This window comes from Pogona vitticeps, chromosome 3, assembly GCF_051106095.1.
Source record: "Pogona vitticeps strain Pit_001003342236 chromosome 3, PviZW2.1, whole genome shotgun sequence".
Classification (NCBI taxonomy): Eukaryota; Metazoa; Chordata; class Lepidosauria; order Squamata; family Agamidae; genus Pogona; species Pogona vitticeps.
In genome coordinates, this window is record NC_135785.1 from 234,125,372 (window position 1) to 234,142,712 (window position 17,341).

Here is a 17,341-nt window from a genome sequence, read left to right on the forward strand (position 1 = left end):
AAGGGTAAGTTCCCATCAAAATGGCTGCCCCTTGTGAGGGAAATGTCTGTTATGTGTGAAATAGGCTGTCTCTATTGTCCACATTAAATATAGAGGACCAACTGTAGTCCTATTCAGTAATAAAGACCACAGAAGGGCCTCTTAGCCCTAACAAGATGTATTTCATTTTTGAAAGGACTCTCACACATCACCTTCTTGCCTAGCACATTCTAACAGCCAAAGCCTTCTACTGAGGTTGGCATGACAAAAGCAAATCCATTTTTGCCAACAGCAGAAAAGGACCAGTGATTAGCTTGGAGGTTAGGCAATTACACCAGCCTCTCCCCAGTAGCTGCAAAACAGTGAAGTGTGCATGTCAACAATCACAGCACTCTATGGTCACCATGGCAATGAAAGCCTAGAGAGCCTTTTTCAACATGAGGAGGAAGAGGAAATAGGAAGACTAGTTTCCTGACAGTATAATTCTAAAAAAGCTAGGAATGCAATAGAGATCATCAGCAAAAGCACCTCCAAATCAAATGAAAATTGAGAAAACACACACACACACACACACACACACACACACACACACACACACACACACACACACACACACACACACGAAAAGCAATGCTTACCAGACTTCCCACTAATAATTCCCAACACGCGCAAAATCTGATGGAGGCTTGGAAACATATTTCTGTAGGCTGCAGATATAAATGTGTGACCTCAGTTGTAGGGCTCAAAATTATTACTCTACATTTTCTCATAACTCTCTCGTTGCTGGAAAAGTTCTAATTTAAATTAAAATAAGTGGTTCTTTTCTTTATCTATTCCTTTTCCTTTTGTTATCATATAATAATATTCGAACTTCAGAGTTGGAAGGGCCCCTATGGATCATTGAGTCCAGCCCCTGATGAGGTAGCACTATGGAGAACTGAACTCTCAACTTCTGGCTTTACATAAACCACTGGGCAATCTACAGTCTTGACAATGCCAAGGCAAAGCTATGGTAATGCATAGGTTGGAAAGCCACCGACATACAGAAAAGACCAGGTGTCACATAATATGCCCAAACTGTACTAAGTGCAAATCAATAGGTTCACACTTCCATCTTTGTTGGGAATACTGAAATTAGTGAATTTCCTTTCTTTCTTAATTCATGATCATGCTGTACTGTGGTCCATATTCTTTATTTTTGTTCCCTTTGATTATTATTTCAAAACACTTTCCAGTATTCTAGCTCATTCTTCCAACATTGTGTCACTCTTGAGCGTGACCAAGAAATAGAATCCTGCCAATGGGAGCTTGACCATCAGTGCTTCCCAGTGAAATTCTGTGTATATTTATTTCACTCAATTATAAATGTGCCTTTCCAGATAAAATCTTTCCCAGTCAACTTACAACATGTCTAACAAAAGGCACAGTGGAGACTATTGAAACAAGCATTGTAAATACAGAAAGCATTGGGAACAAAAAGGTCTAGAGAGGTAGATTTCTTTCAGCTACTGAAAATGCTGTATCTGGCCCAAGTAATGATGAGCAGAAATCTAAGCACGAATGCCCCTCCTAACACTTGAGTAGGCTACAGGTAAAATCAGTCCATTAAAATAAGCAGAGTAAGATTTTAAAAGTCAGTAAATACCAGCACTATAAACTGATCGTGGAAATCATGTCAGTAACTAGACAACACACTTACTGTAAGACCAGTGCAATAAGGGTTGGCTGATCTAAAGTGGCTTCTATGTTATAGCTACTACAGTACCCAGACATGTGTTACATACAGAATTGAGAAGATTGGTATTGGTTTAATACATATGGAGTATAAGTCTGGGATTTTGTGTTTTTTTTCTTGAGAACACAGAGTACCACTTAAAAACATAGACAATCATATACTTTATAACTTGTAGCAGTAGACAATATTCAATTTGGTTTGGGTTACAGAAGCCACACATGTATATCTCAATAGTCTGGCATGCCAATAGAGATTGACCTGCAGTAAACTATATATTTTACATGTGAAAGGTGCAGGTTTGGTCTCCATATCTCTGTGCTTGTGTTATGTACCATCAAGTTGCAACTGACTTACAGCAACCTTAATAGGGTTTTCAAGATAAGTGAGATACTTATGGAACATTGTTACCAGTTCCATACCATCCACCCACCCCTTGAGTTCCCATGGCCAAGTGGGGACACAAACCCCCGTCTCCTGAGTTCTACCCTGTTACTCTGTCCATCATAGCACATTGGCTATCCCATGTTTATCTGCGAAATATTGACAAATATCCATGTCAATAGGCCCACAATAGCAGGGATACAAAATAAATAAGCTAATGGAACCAATGATCATCTCAGTGTACAATTTGTTTTATCACCAGACAACATGAATGCTGAAAACAAACTTGGGAAGAGATTTGCACCAGAGATGCTGTGGAATACGCAAGAATACTTTTTTCATATATTCTTTTTTTATTATTCACATTTCAAAATAAACAGTTAGTACCTCCCCCCCCCCACTACTTCTCCCTCCCTTGGGCTTGGAAAATCTACTTTTCTTGAGTGCACTTCCAAAATACCATCAACCAGGATAACCATCGGCCACATTAAGCATGCGGTTCTAGGAAGTGCAATTCCTCTTGCATAAATCTTCAAACTTTTGGGTAGCCTGTCTCTCCTCTGCACAGGAAATAGTTGTTTGAGAATTCCAAACAGGAAAAGGGGCTAGTGAAAGGTTGTATGGCAAATTGTACAGGGAGGAGTGGCAAACCACGCCCTCACTCCTAGAAATCATGGCCACCCTTTACATCAAAAGAACTTATTGCCAGTCTACTTTGTATTGTTAAAATGTTGCTGCAGGGCAAAATAAAAAATTATTCCAGTGCATCATCATCATCATCACCATCATTTCTTATGAGAAACTAGTTTTTATGTTCACATTTCACAAGCAGTACCACAAAGAAGCCTATAAGCAAATGGCTTGTTTTGATATTCAGAGAGCTGAACAGTGTGATAGCTGTTAAAAATGTTGTAGCATCACATAATCATTTTAGCAATAGCAATTGTCTCACAGATTCTTTTCTCCAGGGTGCATGTTTCATATATATTAAATATGTATATGGCATTTTGGATGCATCACAGGCAGAACATAGAGATAATGATGGATGGCAGTATTGTTTCTGATCATCTCCAGCACTTCGCTGTACCCTAAGTATGTACTGTAGCCGTTTCTGCCATTGTCCTACCCCAAAGAGGCATGGCCACAAAGACGACAACTGCCCTATGTGTCCTGCATTACAACTGATGAAAGGCAGGAGGAAAAAAAAATAAGAGTGATGGAAATGTGAAATAAAGCTTAAAAATTGAAAGCATTTTAATTTTGTTCTGTTATGGATTGACATAATGGAGCTTGCCACCTATTGACCCATTCTCATTATAACCTATTGTACTTAAATCACACTTGCTGCTTTGTGGTGTGGCATATGCAGGCAGCTGTATTCAGGTCAAGGGCAAGCATGTACTGCTTCTAAAACTTCCTGCTGCCCCAGGAAAGGGCATTGAACACCTGCATGCAGCAACTTAAGTAACGGCTACCATGCCAGAAGTTATCAAGAAAATGGGCTTTAGTTTATAAAGTTTCATAATAGACCAATTAAGTCTTTATAACAAATAAATGGTCACTTGGTATCAATGGGAGCATGTAGTACATTTCAGGTTAACACTATGGTATTAATCACTTAGTGACGGGGAAATTATCTTCAAACACTTGTGACTTTACTCTCTGAAGTACACATGCAGAGTATAAAAAGGCAAAACTGGAGGAGGGTAAGGGGAGATCAGCAGTAACTAAGGTAAGGAATGAAAAGAAATATATACGTTTTTATATACTAACACAAGCAGTAACTTAATGCAGCAATGGTAAGTATATACTTCAATAGCATTATAGCTGCACTAAAGGCTGTTAAGATCATATAGGGAGGTCTTTCTCTTGGTCCCTCCATCTCCACAGGTATTTTTGTTGGGGACACAAGAGAGGGCTTTCTCTGTCACTTCTCCCAGACTCTGGAACACTCTCCCTAAGGTTGTTCCATTTCTGGAATGACTTCTCTACAGAGAGAGAGAGAGAGAGAGAGAGAGAGGGAGAGAGAGAGAGAGAGAAGGGGGGCAAGGTGATGTAAGTCTGTAAAAGACTCAAGCACTTGATGCCTCTGGGAAAACAGAAGTCAAATTACAAAACTAGACTTACTGCGTTTCCCCCAAAATAAGACAGGGTCTTATATTAATTTTTGCTCCAAAAAAACACAATAGGGCTTATTTTCAGAGCATGTTTTATTTTTTCATGTACAACAAACCACATTTGTTCAAATACAATCATGTCATCTTCTGGTTACAGCACAATGGTGGTGGGTGAGGTTTTACTTAACTGGGGCTTATTTTTGGGGTGGGGCTTATATTACGATCATCCCAAAAATCATATTACAGCTTATTTTCAGGTTAGGTCTTATTTTCGGGGAAACAGGGTAGAATAGTTTGGGAATAACCAGAGAAAAAACAGGAATGAGTAGCCAAAGCTAAATACTTACAGTTAGGGACATCAGAGTAACAGCAGACAGATTTCTGAACTTGCAGTGCAGCTGTCACTGGCATAGGATCAACTAAGACACAGCCCCATTTTAGTTTTCCACTGGATTTTGTATATGCCTTAAACCTCAGTAGCAGTGATCTCACCCATCAGCCAATCCAAACCCAATTTCATCAGAACCTTCTGGAATATTGGTGAGCTTGCATGCCTTCAAGAGAAGGCAGCTGAAACTCATTGCCAGGCTGCCTCCACTTTGGCTCATGATCAAACAGATCTTGGTCAGCATTCCACAAGATAACACAGGTGGCAACAATCTTCCTCTTACTAGCACCAACCCATTGCCTCCCAATGGCTTGGAAACAAACCTGAGATGGAAATTGTTTGGTTCTGCATTTTTTTTCCACATTAACTAAGGAAATCACAGCAAAACAAAGCAAGTCAACACATTTTTCATTGCCTACCAACGTGAAAGAAAGAGGCCAGATTTTTATGTATTTAGTTAGTTATTCGGCATCTATACCACCCATCTGGCTACTAAGCCACTCTGGTGTTAGACAAATACAACTTCCACTATACCAACAATGAACATGATAATACAAAATAAAAATAAAACAACCAACAATTTAAATAAAATTGTTAATATAAAATAATACAGTATAAAGCGAGACAGCAGTATTGGTAGTATAAATGCTGAGACCACCCACTGTAATTAGGTGTTGTAATTAAGATGTTCTAAGATCTGGGAAGGCCTTCTGGAAAAGCCATGTTTTTCACAGTCACTTAAAAATTCCCAGTGAAGGGGCCATGCGGATTTCCGGCAGGAGCTTGTTCCAGAGCTGAGGAGCAACTGCCTAGAAGACCTGATTTCTTGTTCTCTCTTTTGGGGCCTCTCTTGAGGTAAAACTCTCAACCGCCCCACCTGGGAAGATTGAATGGGATGGGCAGATCTTGTCGGGAGGAGGCGTTCTATCAGATATTGAGGCCCTAAACCGTTTTAGGGCTTTATAAGTTAACACCATCACCTTGAAGCTGACATGGAAACAGACAGGTAAATAGTGCAGGGAGGCCAGGGTGGGAGAAATATGTTTATGTTTCTTAACACCACTCTGTAATCTGGCCGCTGTAATCTGGATCTGCTGAAGTTTCCATAACAGCCTCATGGTGGTGCAAAGGAAATGGAGAATATCCTCCTTAACACAGAAATTAGCTTTTTGTGCTGCAAAGTCATTGATTAATCTGCGATCATAGCACTACTAATTTTCAGATCTAGGGGAAAGAAGGATGGTGGTGAGGATACAGAAAAGATAGAAAATGTAGCAAACTGCAAGCTTCCCACATTGCCCTTTTAAGAAGAAATCAAAGAGATCATTGCCCTTTTAAAAATGCCTCAAAAGTCCCTTCCCAGTAGTGCCTTAGAAAACCAATGAGTGTGTTTTCCTGGTATTGTAAAAAAGAAAAGAAAAAAAAGAGGGGGGGGAGTAGAAATAGAACAAAGTGTTCAGCTCAGCAAACAGCCTGGCCAGAACCCCTTCTGTCCTGTGCCATTCGCTCTGTGACCTAGACTTGCTGTTTGCATTGACAGGAATGGATTCTTCCCCAGAGAACTGGAAGTGCACAATACTGGCAAAGCAAGGACTTCCAAAGTGGCACAAGGCGCCAATCTATACACCCTGATTCAGGCACACTGCAGGCCGGTGTGCATGTGTGTGCATGTGTGCGTGTGTGTGTGCGCGCGCGCACGCACGCACACACACACACGCACACACATCTCTAGTACTAGCAATACAATATTTGTATGGTACTAGCCACCATGTGTGCAGAACAGCCCCTAATGAAGGAGTGGATAACTGCAACTATCCCAGCAGTCAGTGGTAGGTGGTCATGAGAGTAACAGTCTAATAACATCTGAAAGGCATCAAAACCCATTTCCTGCATTGAGGTGTTAAATAATTAGAGGAATAAACCCAGAAACTCCATGTTAAAACAGTTCTATACTAGCATAAGTTTAGGCAGGGTTGAGCCTAGCTTTGAGAGGAACAAAGCATACCATGCTCTGGCCAGTACCCTTCTTGACGTTGTATCTTCTCCACTTGGTGTTGTTCTAACGCAGAGGGCATTGATGCAAATATTTACCACTCAGTCAAAATTATTAACGCTACCTTGCTGATACAAATGCAGTCTCCCACTCCCAGTTGAACATATATGCTATTACTTTCCTTTGCCTCCTCATAATTTCAGACTCTCAGAACTTTCTATGTTACGCCCCCTTATATGTCACAAACAAATGTTTCAAGACAGTGCTAGAACAGCCAATGCTTTGCCACCCACTGCTGAAGGATGCGTGCTTCTTTCTGAAAGGTGCTGGCTACGCTAGTCAACTTTGTACAGTACTCTTCAGCTGTTTTGTGGCACAAGTACCTGACTGACTGGTGGACATGTGAGCTGGGACTGATGGGAGTTGTGACACAAAACATCTGGGGGGGTGTCTGGTTGCCTAGAACTGACTCACCCTGACATTGCAGATGTTACCTAGGAGTAAAGAATGGTTTTACCTAGGTATACCAATATCTGTAGAAAATAACATTGAGGAAATAATGCTTTATGATGGTCTATCTTGGTTTTCTTTTTCTCTGTGTCTGACTTGTAAATGGCCTGCCTGACATATTCTGAGAACAATGCTCAGGAAAACTTTCATATCATTTTTTCTTTCTTGGCACAGTGTTCCTAAATCACTGCAGTGTTCCTTAATCACCGATTTAGGAAAACAACGGCAAAGCTGGCGGAAAAACTGGGCTCTGAAGCAAAAGAATAATCTAGAATATAAGATCAGAACAGAATTTCTGGTTCCCCTGGGCCTGCTTTTATGGACACACAAGGGATGATAGCCAAAGAAGATAGCACTGATAACATATAGTCATCTCCCTGGAGGGAATTTGCAGATAGAGAATGTACTGTGCCGTTTATTAGGTCCTTGGACATTTTGTTCTCCTTTCTGATTGTGATAATGCCTTATTTTAATGTATGAGCCCCTATATTATTTGTGTCTTTTCTACTCTTTTCAATAAATGTTAGTTCTTTGTTTCTTCTGGTGAATTCTGCAAAACTGATTTTAAATGAGAAAAGGGTGGGGCAGCAGGAAGCAAAAGAAAAGGATGGACCAGTGATCTTGAATTATTCTGAAAGTATACCTGGCAAAGCCCTCTCAGATGGCTTCGTAATGGCTATCAAAAAGGTATTTATGGCATGCCAGAAAGTCACCTCCACTTGGTTTCTTTTTGTTAGGCCACATCTAATGTAGTCTGTTTATTAAGAAGCTTTGAACACCAAGGGTGTGATATGATAGCCATGCACTTCTACAGCTGCTGCTAAGAGATCTTTTGTCCAGTTTATGACGTACCACTATTTTCTGCGCTTTGAAATTTAGCTGTGTAAAGCATATCCTTGTCCAGGAAACTAACAAGCTCCAAATGAATACATGGGGGCAGAAAGGACTGAGTCCTTTCTTAGTCTTTAGTTTTCGATGGTCTGTATTAGCTAAACAGACAATAAGCAGTCAGTGCAGTAAATGCCAATTTTATCTACGTTTCTTCATCATTAATGGACTGCCACCATATCTTTGCCTGGGTTGTTCAAGCATGCAATGTAAGCTGAACAACCTCTGAGTTGAGTTACCAACTTTTCTGCTTTTCCCAATAGGTTGATATGTAAGAATCAACAGATTTTAGAATACGTATCTGTAGGCCTTGATAAACTCCACATATCAATGCTACATGCTATGAAGCTGCTTTTTCCTCTCTTTCACCTATGCACCCACCTAGTCACACAGAGAGTCAAAAAAAAAAAAAAGAAGAAGAAGAAGCATGCTAAACAACAGATCTTGAACTCAAATTCAAATCAGATTTTTTTTTTTAAGGGCAGGGGATAAAATGGAGAAATAAAAAAGTACCATTGACTAATAAAGCTGCTACTAAAATGAGGCAAATGCATAGATCAATTTAAATAATTAGCAAATACAATAAGCAAGGAAGGATGGCTTTGGAGTGTGAACCGATTAGGAAAGGAGGATTGATGGCTGGTGTAGACAAAAGAAGAAGGAGGAGGAGGAGGAGGAGGAGGAGGAGGAGAAGAAGAAGAAGAAATGAGAAACACAAGCTACCGCAAACACAAATTACCATGAAGTTCTTCTAAGATCTTTTAAAAACCTTTCTTTTGCTAACAATAGAACTTGTTAGAAAATATTTTTCACTAAGTCAGGAACTGTGATTAAACTTTGCTACTGGGACTATTGCCTGCCTGTGAAAGCCGTTGTGGTCAATGAGGGATGTCCCATTCTGCTCCCTTCCACTCTGTCTTCCCCCTTTTTTACTGTGCAGTTTTCCAGCATTTTGGGGACACGCTGTTTGGACTGCCAGTTGAGTGGAATTGTTTCACACTAATCTAATTTGATTCAGACTCACCTGATTGTATTTGGAGCTTATCTGGATTGGTCAGAATCAGCCTCACCGAGAGGGCAGCTACATTCATTGGCCTGCAATTTAGATTGGATTGGGCACTGATAAATACAAATTAAAGGCCAGTGACCACATGATGTAAAGGTGGATGTGGGGAATGCCCATCATGGGCTCATTTTTGAATGGGGAATTGTCTCTTTTTTATTAATTGGCAGAGGTGGTTTCAGTTTGTTGTGATCAATTTGACATCTTTTTTGTCGACTTTCTGCCAGTGAGATTGTCTGAAGCCAAGGGGCGGTAAAGGGACTTTCAGGTCCCCTCCATCAAGTGCCCCTTATCTCCAAACCTGTTCTTTTTTTCTTTTTAAGGTTTTTTAACATTTCTACCTCAGCACTGGAACAGTTTTTTCTAGAGCACTTAAGAGACCAATTGAAAAGGAGGGAGGGAGAAAGAGAGGTGGAAATTGCCAATTAGCACTTGTTAGCACTTTGTTAATAGCAGATTCTGTTCTTGGAGCTCAGTGTACTCTCTACCTATGTCCTTGCTCACTTCTGCAGATCTAAGATTATTGATAATTTTGTATAACTGAACTGTTGGATTTACAGAACAGGCTGAGAAAAGTCAATCACTGATATTTCCATTTTTAAAGATAGGACCTGAGGCTTTCAATATAGCCATTCCCAGAGACCTTCCAGCTGTGATCAATGTTCCCAAGAAGCTTATCAATATAAAATGAACAAACAAACAAACAAACAATTCCATAAATGACAAAGAGAGGTGGAACAACAGGAAGAGATCAGAAGTGGACCGTGATAATTCTGTATAACGGAAAAGCAACAGAGATGAAAGGCCATGAAAACAGAAGTAAATGCTCTGCATTGTAGGGAGTAAACATTTTGCATCATTGAATGCCACAGACTTTTGGTAGGGGTTCTATGGACCTCAACGTTCTGCTCAGTCTGGCCATTTCTAAAGATGGATTAGCAAATTAATGTAAGCAGAGCATAAAGTTGCTGACTGTGGTGGCGCGAGTCACCTTGGGCCTCATCAGCATTGCTAAACATTGCCCATAACCTTTCCATTATCACTCCGGGCCTGCACAGCACCAAGACCCAACTGCTCCAATAATTTCAATTACTTTCCCTGACAAATTTTATGTTTCATGTATTTTACTGGCCTGATAATTATGATTTCTCTCATTTCTCGCTATCGAGCTTAATGGGTTCCAGCACGAGCGTGCAGTTTAAGAAATGAAGTTCCACTTGAATTCACAAGTTATTATCTACATTCGTTAATGGAATTGGAAAAAAAAAAGAGAAAGAGTGGGAAAGAGATAAAGGATGAGTAAGAAGGCTGAGGAAAGAGGAAGAGGAGAAAGTCACACATGTGCAAGCTCAAAAAGGAGCAGGAAGCTAAGGGGATGGAAACGAGTAAATAAAAGAGTGCAAAAAAAAAAAAACCAAGAAAAGCGGAAAAGGAATAAAGTCATAACTGTGACAAAGATGAAGCACAAGAAGGATGAAAGGCAGGCAAGAATATGTGTGAGAAAGCGATAAATACACAAGGACTAGAGAGGCAATTGTAACCTAGAAACGAAAACAGCATAAGGGAGAAGCCATATGACTGAATGACAGAACTGGCACAATGTTCAGGAATGGAAAGATAAATGTGCATAAATATCTGCAACTGCTGATTTAACCTCCCCCCATTCCATATTGGCGTTAAAATCATATTATCAAGATACCTAGCCACAAATGATTACCGAGCAAGAACTAAGCCTGATCACATCAGACTTCAACGCAGGATGAGAAAACTCTTTTTTAAACTACTAATCCCACAGCGATGCTGGGATTCTGGGTGCTCTTCTCCAGAAAAGTGCTTTCCACCATCTCTACTTCTGTGACATATGCTTCCCATGTTGTTGTTTTTTCCGTGAAAGAAGCATCTGTGCTTTGAACAGTTTTGTGACAATAATTCAAGAGGTGCTGCTTCCCTCCCCATGGATATGCAGTGATGGAAATGCTGTGCCTGTTCAACTGTAAATAGTGCAAAGTTTCCATTTAAGTAAGTATGTAAGATAGAAGTTACATTGAAAGCAGCAGTGACAGAAACAATTCCCTCTATGAAGTGTACTGTTCAAACATTTCTCATGCAAGAAACTCTGTATTTATTCGCGAAGGCTTTCACGGCCAGGATCTAATGGTTGTTGTGGGTTTTTGGGGCTCTTTGGCCGTGTTCTGAAGGTTGTTCTTCCTAACGTTTCGCCGGGCTCTGTGGCCGGCATCTTCAGAGGACAGCACTCTGTGCTCTGGTGCTGTCCTCTGAAGATGCCGGCCACAGAGACCAGCGAAACGTTAGGAAGAACAACCTTCAGAACACGGCCAAAGAGCCCCAAAAACCCACAACAACCATCTTTCTGTATTAATGGGCTTTTTAAGGAGCCCTAGAATCTTTGAGAGGTTTTACAGGGATATTTTAGGTTCCACGCCTTGTTTCCTTGGGGCCAGGTTTCTTGAGTCACACAACGGCTTTGCCTAAAATGAGCAACTTGTTCTCATTTCATTCTCCATAGGTGGGGCACAACACAACACTTGCTTAGATTGCAAGATCCAGGCCTGAGCTCATTACAGGCAATGGATGCTCAGCCTCTCACTTGTAAAAGATCCCATCATAGACATAGGCCAAAAACCTGCTGTGTGGCTTCCACCTGTGCAGTGGGAATGACGTCCTTGTTAGTTGCATATTACTGCTGATTAAAAAGATATGTTGTTTCATTTAAAATATTTTTATCCCGCCTTTCTCCCTGAAAGAACCCAAGGGGGCTTCCATTATTAAAACAGTATTCAAAAGCTAAAAACAGTAAGTATGCAAATATATATACCGTATATAAAAATTAAACAACTACTATATTAAAATGATAACTAAGATTAATATTAAAACACATTTGAAACAACAGATCACAACGGTCCATTTAAAATCCCCCTCAGATGACCAGTCATTAAGGAAAAGCCTGACTGAAGAAAGAAGTCTTTGCCTGCCTGCGGAAGGACAGCAAAGATTTGGGGGTTTTCATGGCTTGCACACAATGGAACAGTTGTGTGCACCTCAAAATGTATGTGAGTGAGTCTTTAATGAACAGCAATCTGCTGCTGAGAATGACACGATTCCCATCACAGGCAGAACCCACACAACAGGACTTCAGCCAAGATCCATGAGCAGAAAAGTTTGGTGCCCTGAAATCCATAGGACACCTGTACCCGGCAAGCCTTTCCTCCCTGCACAGTCCGTCCACTATCAAGGCAAGTATTTTCTGGTAGTATGTAGTGAATATGCTGACAGGATTACAACTGAAGCATGCAAACAGATAGCTGCCTGATGTGACAATTTGATGCTACCAATGCTTTTCTTTGGTGTTTCTTGCTCTCTCTATCATAATTTAGTGTTTTTAACAAATATATGGCAATTGCGAGTTGTAAGCTGCTTGAGTACTTGTTTTATTCCTTTAGGAGACAATAGTGAGTTCTGGAAATGCTGCTGTAAATTGAACACCATACCCTCTGCTATGTAAAAGCCTTTACTGCCTGCCATGAACTATTGTGGGATTTATTTATTTTTTTAAAATCTGTCTGCATTATATTGTTTAACCCAGCTTGAAATAGAATTACAAGTTCAGGACTATCTGTATTTGCAAGATTATTACCGTCACACTGTGACATTTCTGGAAAATACCATAATGTTTTTAAAAAGCTAACTTTCAGAATTACTATTGCTTGGTCAAACAGAGTGCAAAAATCAAGCTGTTTTTCTCAGCTTTGGATATCACGTCATTTCAATGATGGTTTGTCTATGTAGGCAGAAAGAAATTTTGTCATGATACCATCTGTTGTTTTAGATTCTCAAATGGTCTCGAATTTTGCTTCACATCTTGGCTGTGTGCGTGTAAAATACCATACCACCCCCAAATGCATTGGATCTTAACCTGATTTCAGAAATTGAAGGGTGTGGGCCTAGTCAGTGCTTGGACAGGAAACCAGCAGTGAATAGCATAGATTTCAGTGGAACGCCACTGCCAGACAAAGGGTGAGATCAGATGGCAGCAAAGGAGTGTGCCTGATTACATTGGGAAGGGTGCTTTAATGGGAATGATCCCTTTCTGAGTAATCTTTCTGTCTACCAGTCCCACCAAAGTAAAATCCCCACAGTTGGATCAAAAAAGGTCCAGTTTAGGCACAGATCAGGGGCAGGCTGCAATCCATTTCCCTATGCATTGTATGATCTACAGGAAATAGATTGCACTGAATTGCTCCACAAGCAGTCCAAATTAGAATGTATTTCCCCATGTGATCACATCAAGAGTTGACAAAACTAAGCTAGAGAAGCCAATTCTCTGAGTGAGTATAAAACATTCTTGTTTCTCCAATCACCATGTATGGGAGGGAAAGCTGGAGAGTTAAGAAAGCTGACAGGGTGGGCGGGGGGGGGGAGATCATCTGAAAGCTAGAGAAGAGCGTTCTGGATACCATGAACTGCCAGAAAGACAAACAAGTGGGTCCTTGATCAAATCAAATCAAATCTGAACTAGGCAAAAACGTTGAAATGGAGGCTGTCCTACTCTGGGCACATCAAGAGAAGGCAGGATTCTTTGGAAAAGACAATAATGATAGGAAAGATGGAAGGCAGCAGGAAAAGAGGAAGACCAAGTGCAAGATGGACTGACTCCATAGAGTTGAGTCTACAGGAGCTGAGCAGGGCTGTTGATAACAGGATATGTTGGAGATAACTCATTTATAGGATTCCCATAAGTCAGAAGTGATTTGATGGCCCATAACAACATAAAGCAGATTTCTATGATCCTATGTATTTCTAACACTACATTTTAATTCTGGAGATTTTGGTGTTGGGAATGAAATCAGGCATCCAGCCTATTCTCTATCACTTTTCTCCTTTCCACTAATGTGTCTGCTAGCCAAATCAGGAATTATGCTTTTAGAATGCCCTCTAAACTTTGAATTCTTGATTGTTCCCCCCCCCAAAAAAAAATTACTAATCATAAATGAAGAGCAAAGTCTAGCTTGTGAATATGGCTTGTGACATCCACCTCCATATAGAACTCTCAACAATTCCCTAGAATTGTTCCATATGATGCTAAGGAATAGGATGTTCCAAAGGGTCCTTTGTGTCATTCTTAGAGTCGAACATGGATATTGTACACTTCTGGATCAGCTACTGGGAGTTCAAGAATCCCTCAGTTACCCTTTGGTCAAGTTGCACATGGCTAGAACTCACTAATGTTTATCTAGAATTTTAAGGATTACATATGCAGAAACTGAACGAAGTGCCACTTTCTGCACCAAAACAGGAGATAGACAGGCTGAAGCCTCAATGAAAACACCCCCAGGAAATACTAGCCCCTGAGAAGAACGGAAATCAACTTTCTCAGGTTGTGTATATTCATGTCCATCTGAGCAAGCAGCTATTTCACATCCAGGGATAACAAAGGGAGGTGCTATGTTGCTTACTAAAATACTGCAGTAGTGTTCTACTATTTTCCTGCTTTTTTTCCCTTTTGGGTAACTACACTGATACTACATTACACCTTAGGATCCTTCATAAGTGTCTGTGCTTCTCTATGCACATGATGGATGACTGACTTTCTTGTGTGGGCTTTGACTGAATAGGTCACAGTAAAACTATGCACAACTATGCACACCCATCATTTTCTACTTTCTTTTAATTTTTAATGCCTACTGCTGTCTGATGCAAAGTAGATTCATAGGATAATGGGAGATGAGCAAGGCACAGGGGGTTGAGGAGTGTGGAAAGGACTAAAGAAAGCTGGTAGGAGCTTTGCTTCACATTGAAGGTCCACCATATCCCCCAAGATGATTGTGCTGTACAGTGCCCCATCCTATGGCATAGCCTTTTGTTTTGCTTACTCACATCCCCCCTCAAGTCTGGAAGAACAAACCAAACTACAAATTGGTTCAGACCACCCCGGAAACATCTAGCTGCAGCTTGGTCCTGATTTGTATGACAAATATTTATATACAGATGCGTTCAGGTGATATTTGGAGTACAACTAAGTACAACAAAGTCTGAATCCAAGTCAGTGTTTTCACAACACGTATGCTCTTGATAAAACAAGCATTTGTGTAGTTTTTCTGCATAAGGGTGTACGTCTTTTGTATGCTTTTTTGAGGCAATATTTAAACAAATATTTATGAAACCATTCCAATGTGACCTTATATGGGCTTATACAGTACTCTAAACAAATCACAGTGAAGCAGTTTAAACATGGTAACAAGAAAGAAAAGGCTTCTATAACAGAAAAGATTCTAGAAAGAGAATTAAAAGCAGCATGACAATAACACACAACTTCCAGAAAAAGAATATACATGGTAAAGGTGGGAAGAAAGAATAAGAAAAACAAGCTCTTGACAAGCATTTGTAAGGACAGAACAGGATATTTCAAGGGAAACAGATTCTTTCAGAAGCATCTAACTGACAAACTTTCCCTGTCTGATCAGCTCAGGCACATTCCCCAGAGCTATCATATTAAGGACGTATGTCATTTCATGCAGAGTCTGTGATCAATTGCTAGAAAGCAGAGTTAAAGCCTCTCAGGATTGGAAGGAAATGTATTCACTCACAAGTATCAGGTGCTTTTAGTTAGGAAAGGAAACAGGAAGAGTAAAATATTATTACTCATTAGGATAAGGATATGCACTGTAAGTGGGTACTTATTAGTTTTCTGGAACACTTGCTTTAATTCAGGAATGGGCAACACACAACCTTCCACAGCCCCCATCATCCCTCACCACTGATTATACTGATGCATAGGGTGGGAGGGAGTTATATTCCAACAACATGTGGAAAAAGGCCCGTCGTCGTTTAGTAGTTTAGTTATGTCCAACTCTTCGTGACCCCATGGACCAGAGCACGCCAGGCCCTCCTGGCCACTCATTCCCAATTTCTGCATTACCAGAGCTATCATCTTCCCATTATCCTGGAATTTTTACATTTGCAGACAGCCTTTTCTTGCACCAACCCAAGCTCCTCCGGGGTAACCTGGAACTTATTTTTGAGTTGTGAGTCTGGTGTTTGCTGCATCCAACCTGATGCTATTTGCCTATCTACCTCACTGCTTCCTTGCGCTGGTGGCTCAACCTCTGCCTTCTGATGGCTGTTACACTTCACAGTAGAGAAGCTACATGCCCCCACCATAACCACTTAGTTTGCCAACACCAATGCCCTATGCTGAGTCTTCAGGTGGTTGAGTATGGGAGAAGTGGTCCAAGAGCTGCCTACGGTTGAGCACCTTCTTGCAGAGTATGCACTCAGCCATGAAAGCAACTGTTGCACACTGTTGAAATGCTTTCAGATTATTAACATCTTGGGAGCTCCAATTTTTTAGCTGTGTGTTCCTGACAGGGATTGCTAACTAGTCATTGCTGCTAGTTCCAGCAACTGGTGGTGCAAGTGGAGATGAAGAGGCAGGAGTGATTTCAGCACCACATGCTTCTGAAATAGTACCCACCTGAGTGTCCTCAATTTCCTCTTTTCCCACCTCAGATGTGTTTGTACTTGAAGTGGAATTCCCAACAACCACAATGCTGTTTTGCACATGAAGGATTTGCTGGGAATGGAAGCTGGAGAGTAAACTCTTCCTTGAATATGATGGACCTGCATTGTACAGATATGGAAAGTAATGTTGAGTGCTCTGATAAATCTCCTTCCCAATGGTGAAAGCAGCAGCACTGCTGCTCCCCAAGCTGACAACATCAGTCTGGGTGTTACTGTGTTAGTGAATACTGTCTGTGTCCTTCTCTGCACATTGGCTCTTAAGGAGAAAAGTGCCTTCCTCACCATCACATCTGAGGTTCACTCATATCTGTCCTTCCTTGGACTAGAGGCTTCTCTGCCACCTCCTTGGCAGAGATACACACCCTGAATGCTCTTTTACAGGGTCCGTTCCAAACAGATTCTGTCTTGAGGGCCTCATAACAGCAGTTGTAGGCTGCCTTTTTCCTGTCCCTCTCCTACTCCTCTCAGTAGAAATTGCTGTAGTGAATGCAGGCAGCATTTCTGTAGCCTTCCCCTAGTGCCTACTTCTTCTACCACACCCACATTTCATACTACCTGGAGACTCTACCCAAAAAACAGTATTTGATTCTGCAACAGAACAAGAAACCCTTCCAATGAAGACAACACACACAGAGACACAGACACAAATATCTATTAATTTATTTGTCTGCGTGTAATATAATCTAATTCCCCTGCCTGATTATACCTCGAAGGAGCCTAAAATTAATATATTTCCTTGTTGATTTAT

At 40.8% G+C, this 17,341-nt stretch overlaps 1 protein-coding gene across 3 annotated transcripts in view; it reads right to left on the minus strand.

Annotated features, from left to right (window-relative positions):
• LSAMP (limbic system associated membrane protein) overlaps positions 1–17,341 on the minus strand; it is a 1,273,416-nt gene that overhangs the window by 1,062,033 nt on the left and 194,042 nt on the right. The window contains exon 1 of one of the 3 annotated variants that reach the window (XM_072993808.2): positions 4,560–5,715. The exons of the other annotated variants lie outside the window; for them this stretch is intronic. Within the exon in view, the coding sequence (XP_072849909.2) occupies positions 4,560–4,571 (12 nt within the window). The 5' untranslated portion in view covers positions 4,572–5,715. Of the gene's footprint in view, positions 1–4,559; positions 5,716–17,341 lie in introns of those variants that run through there. 3 annotated transcript variants of the gene reach the window in all.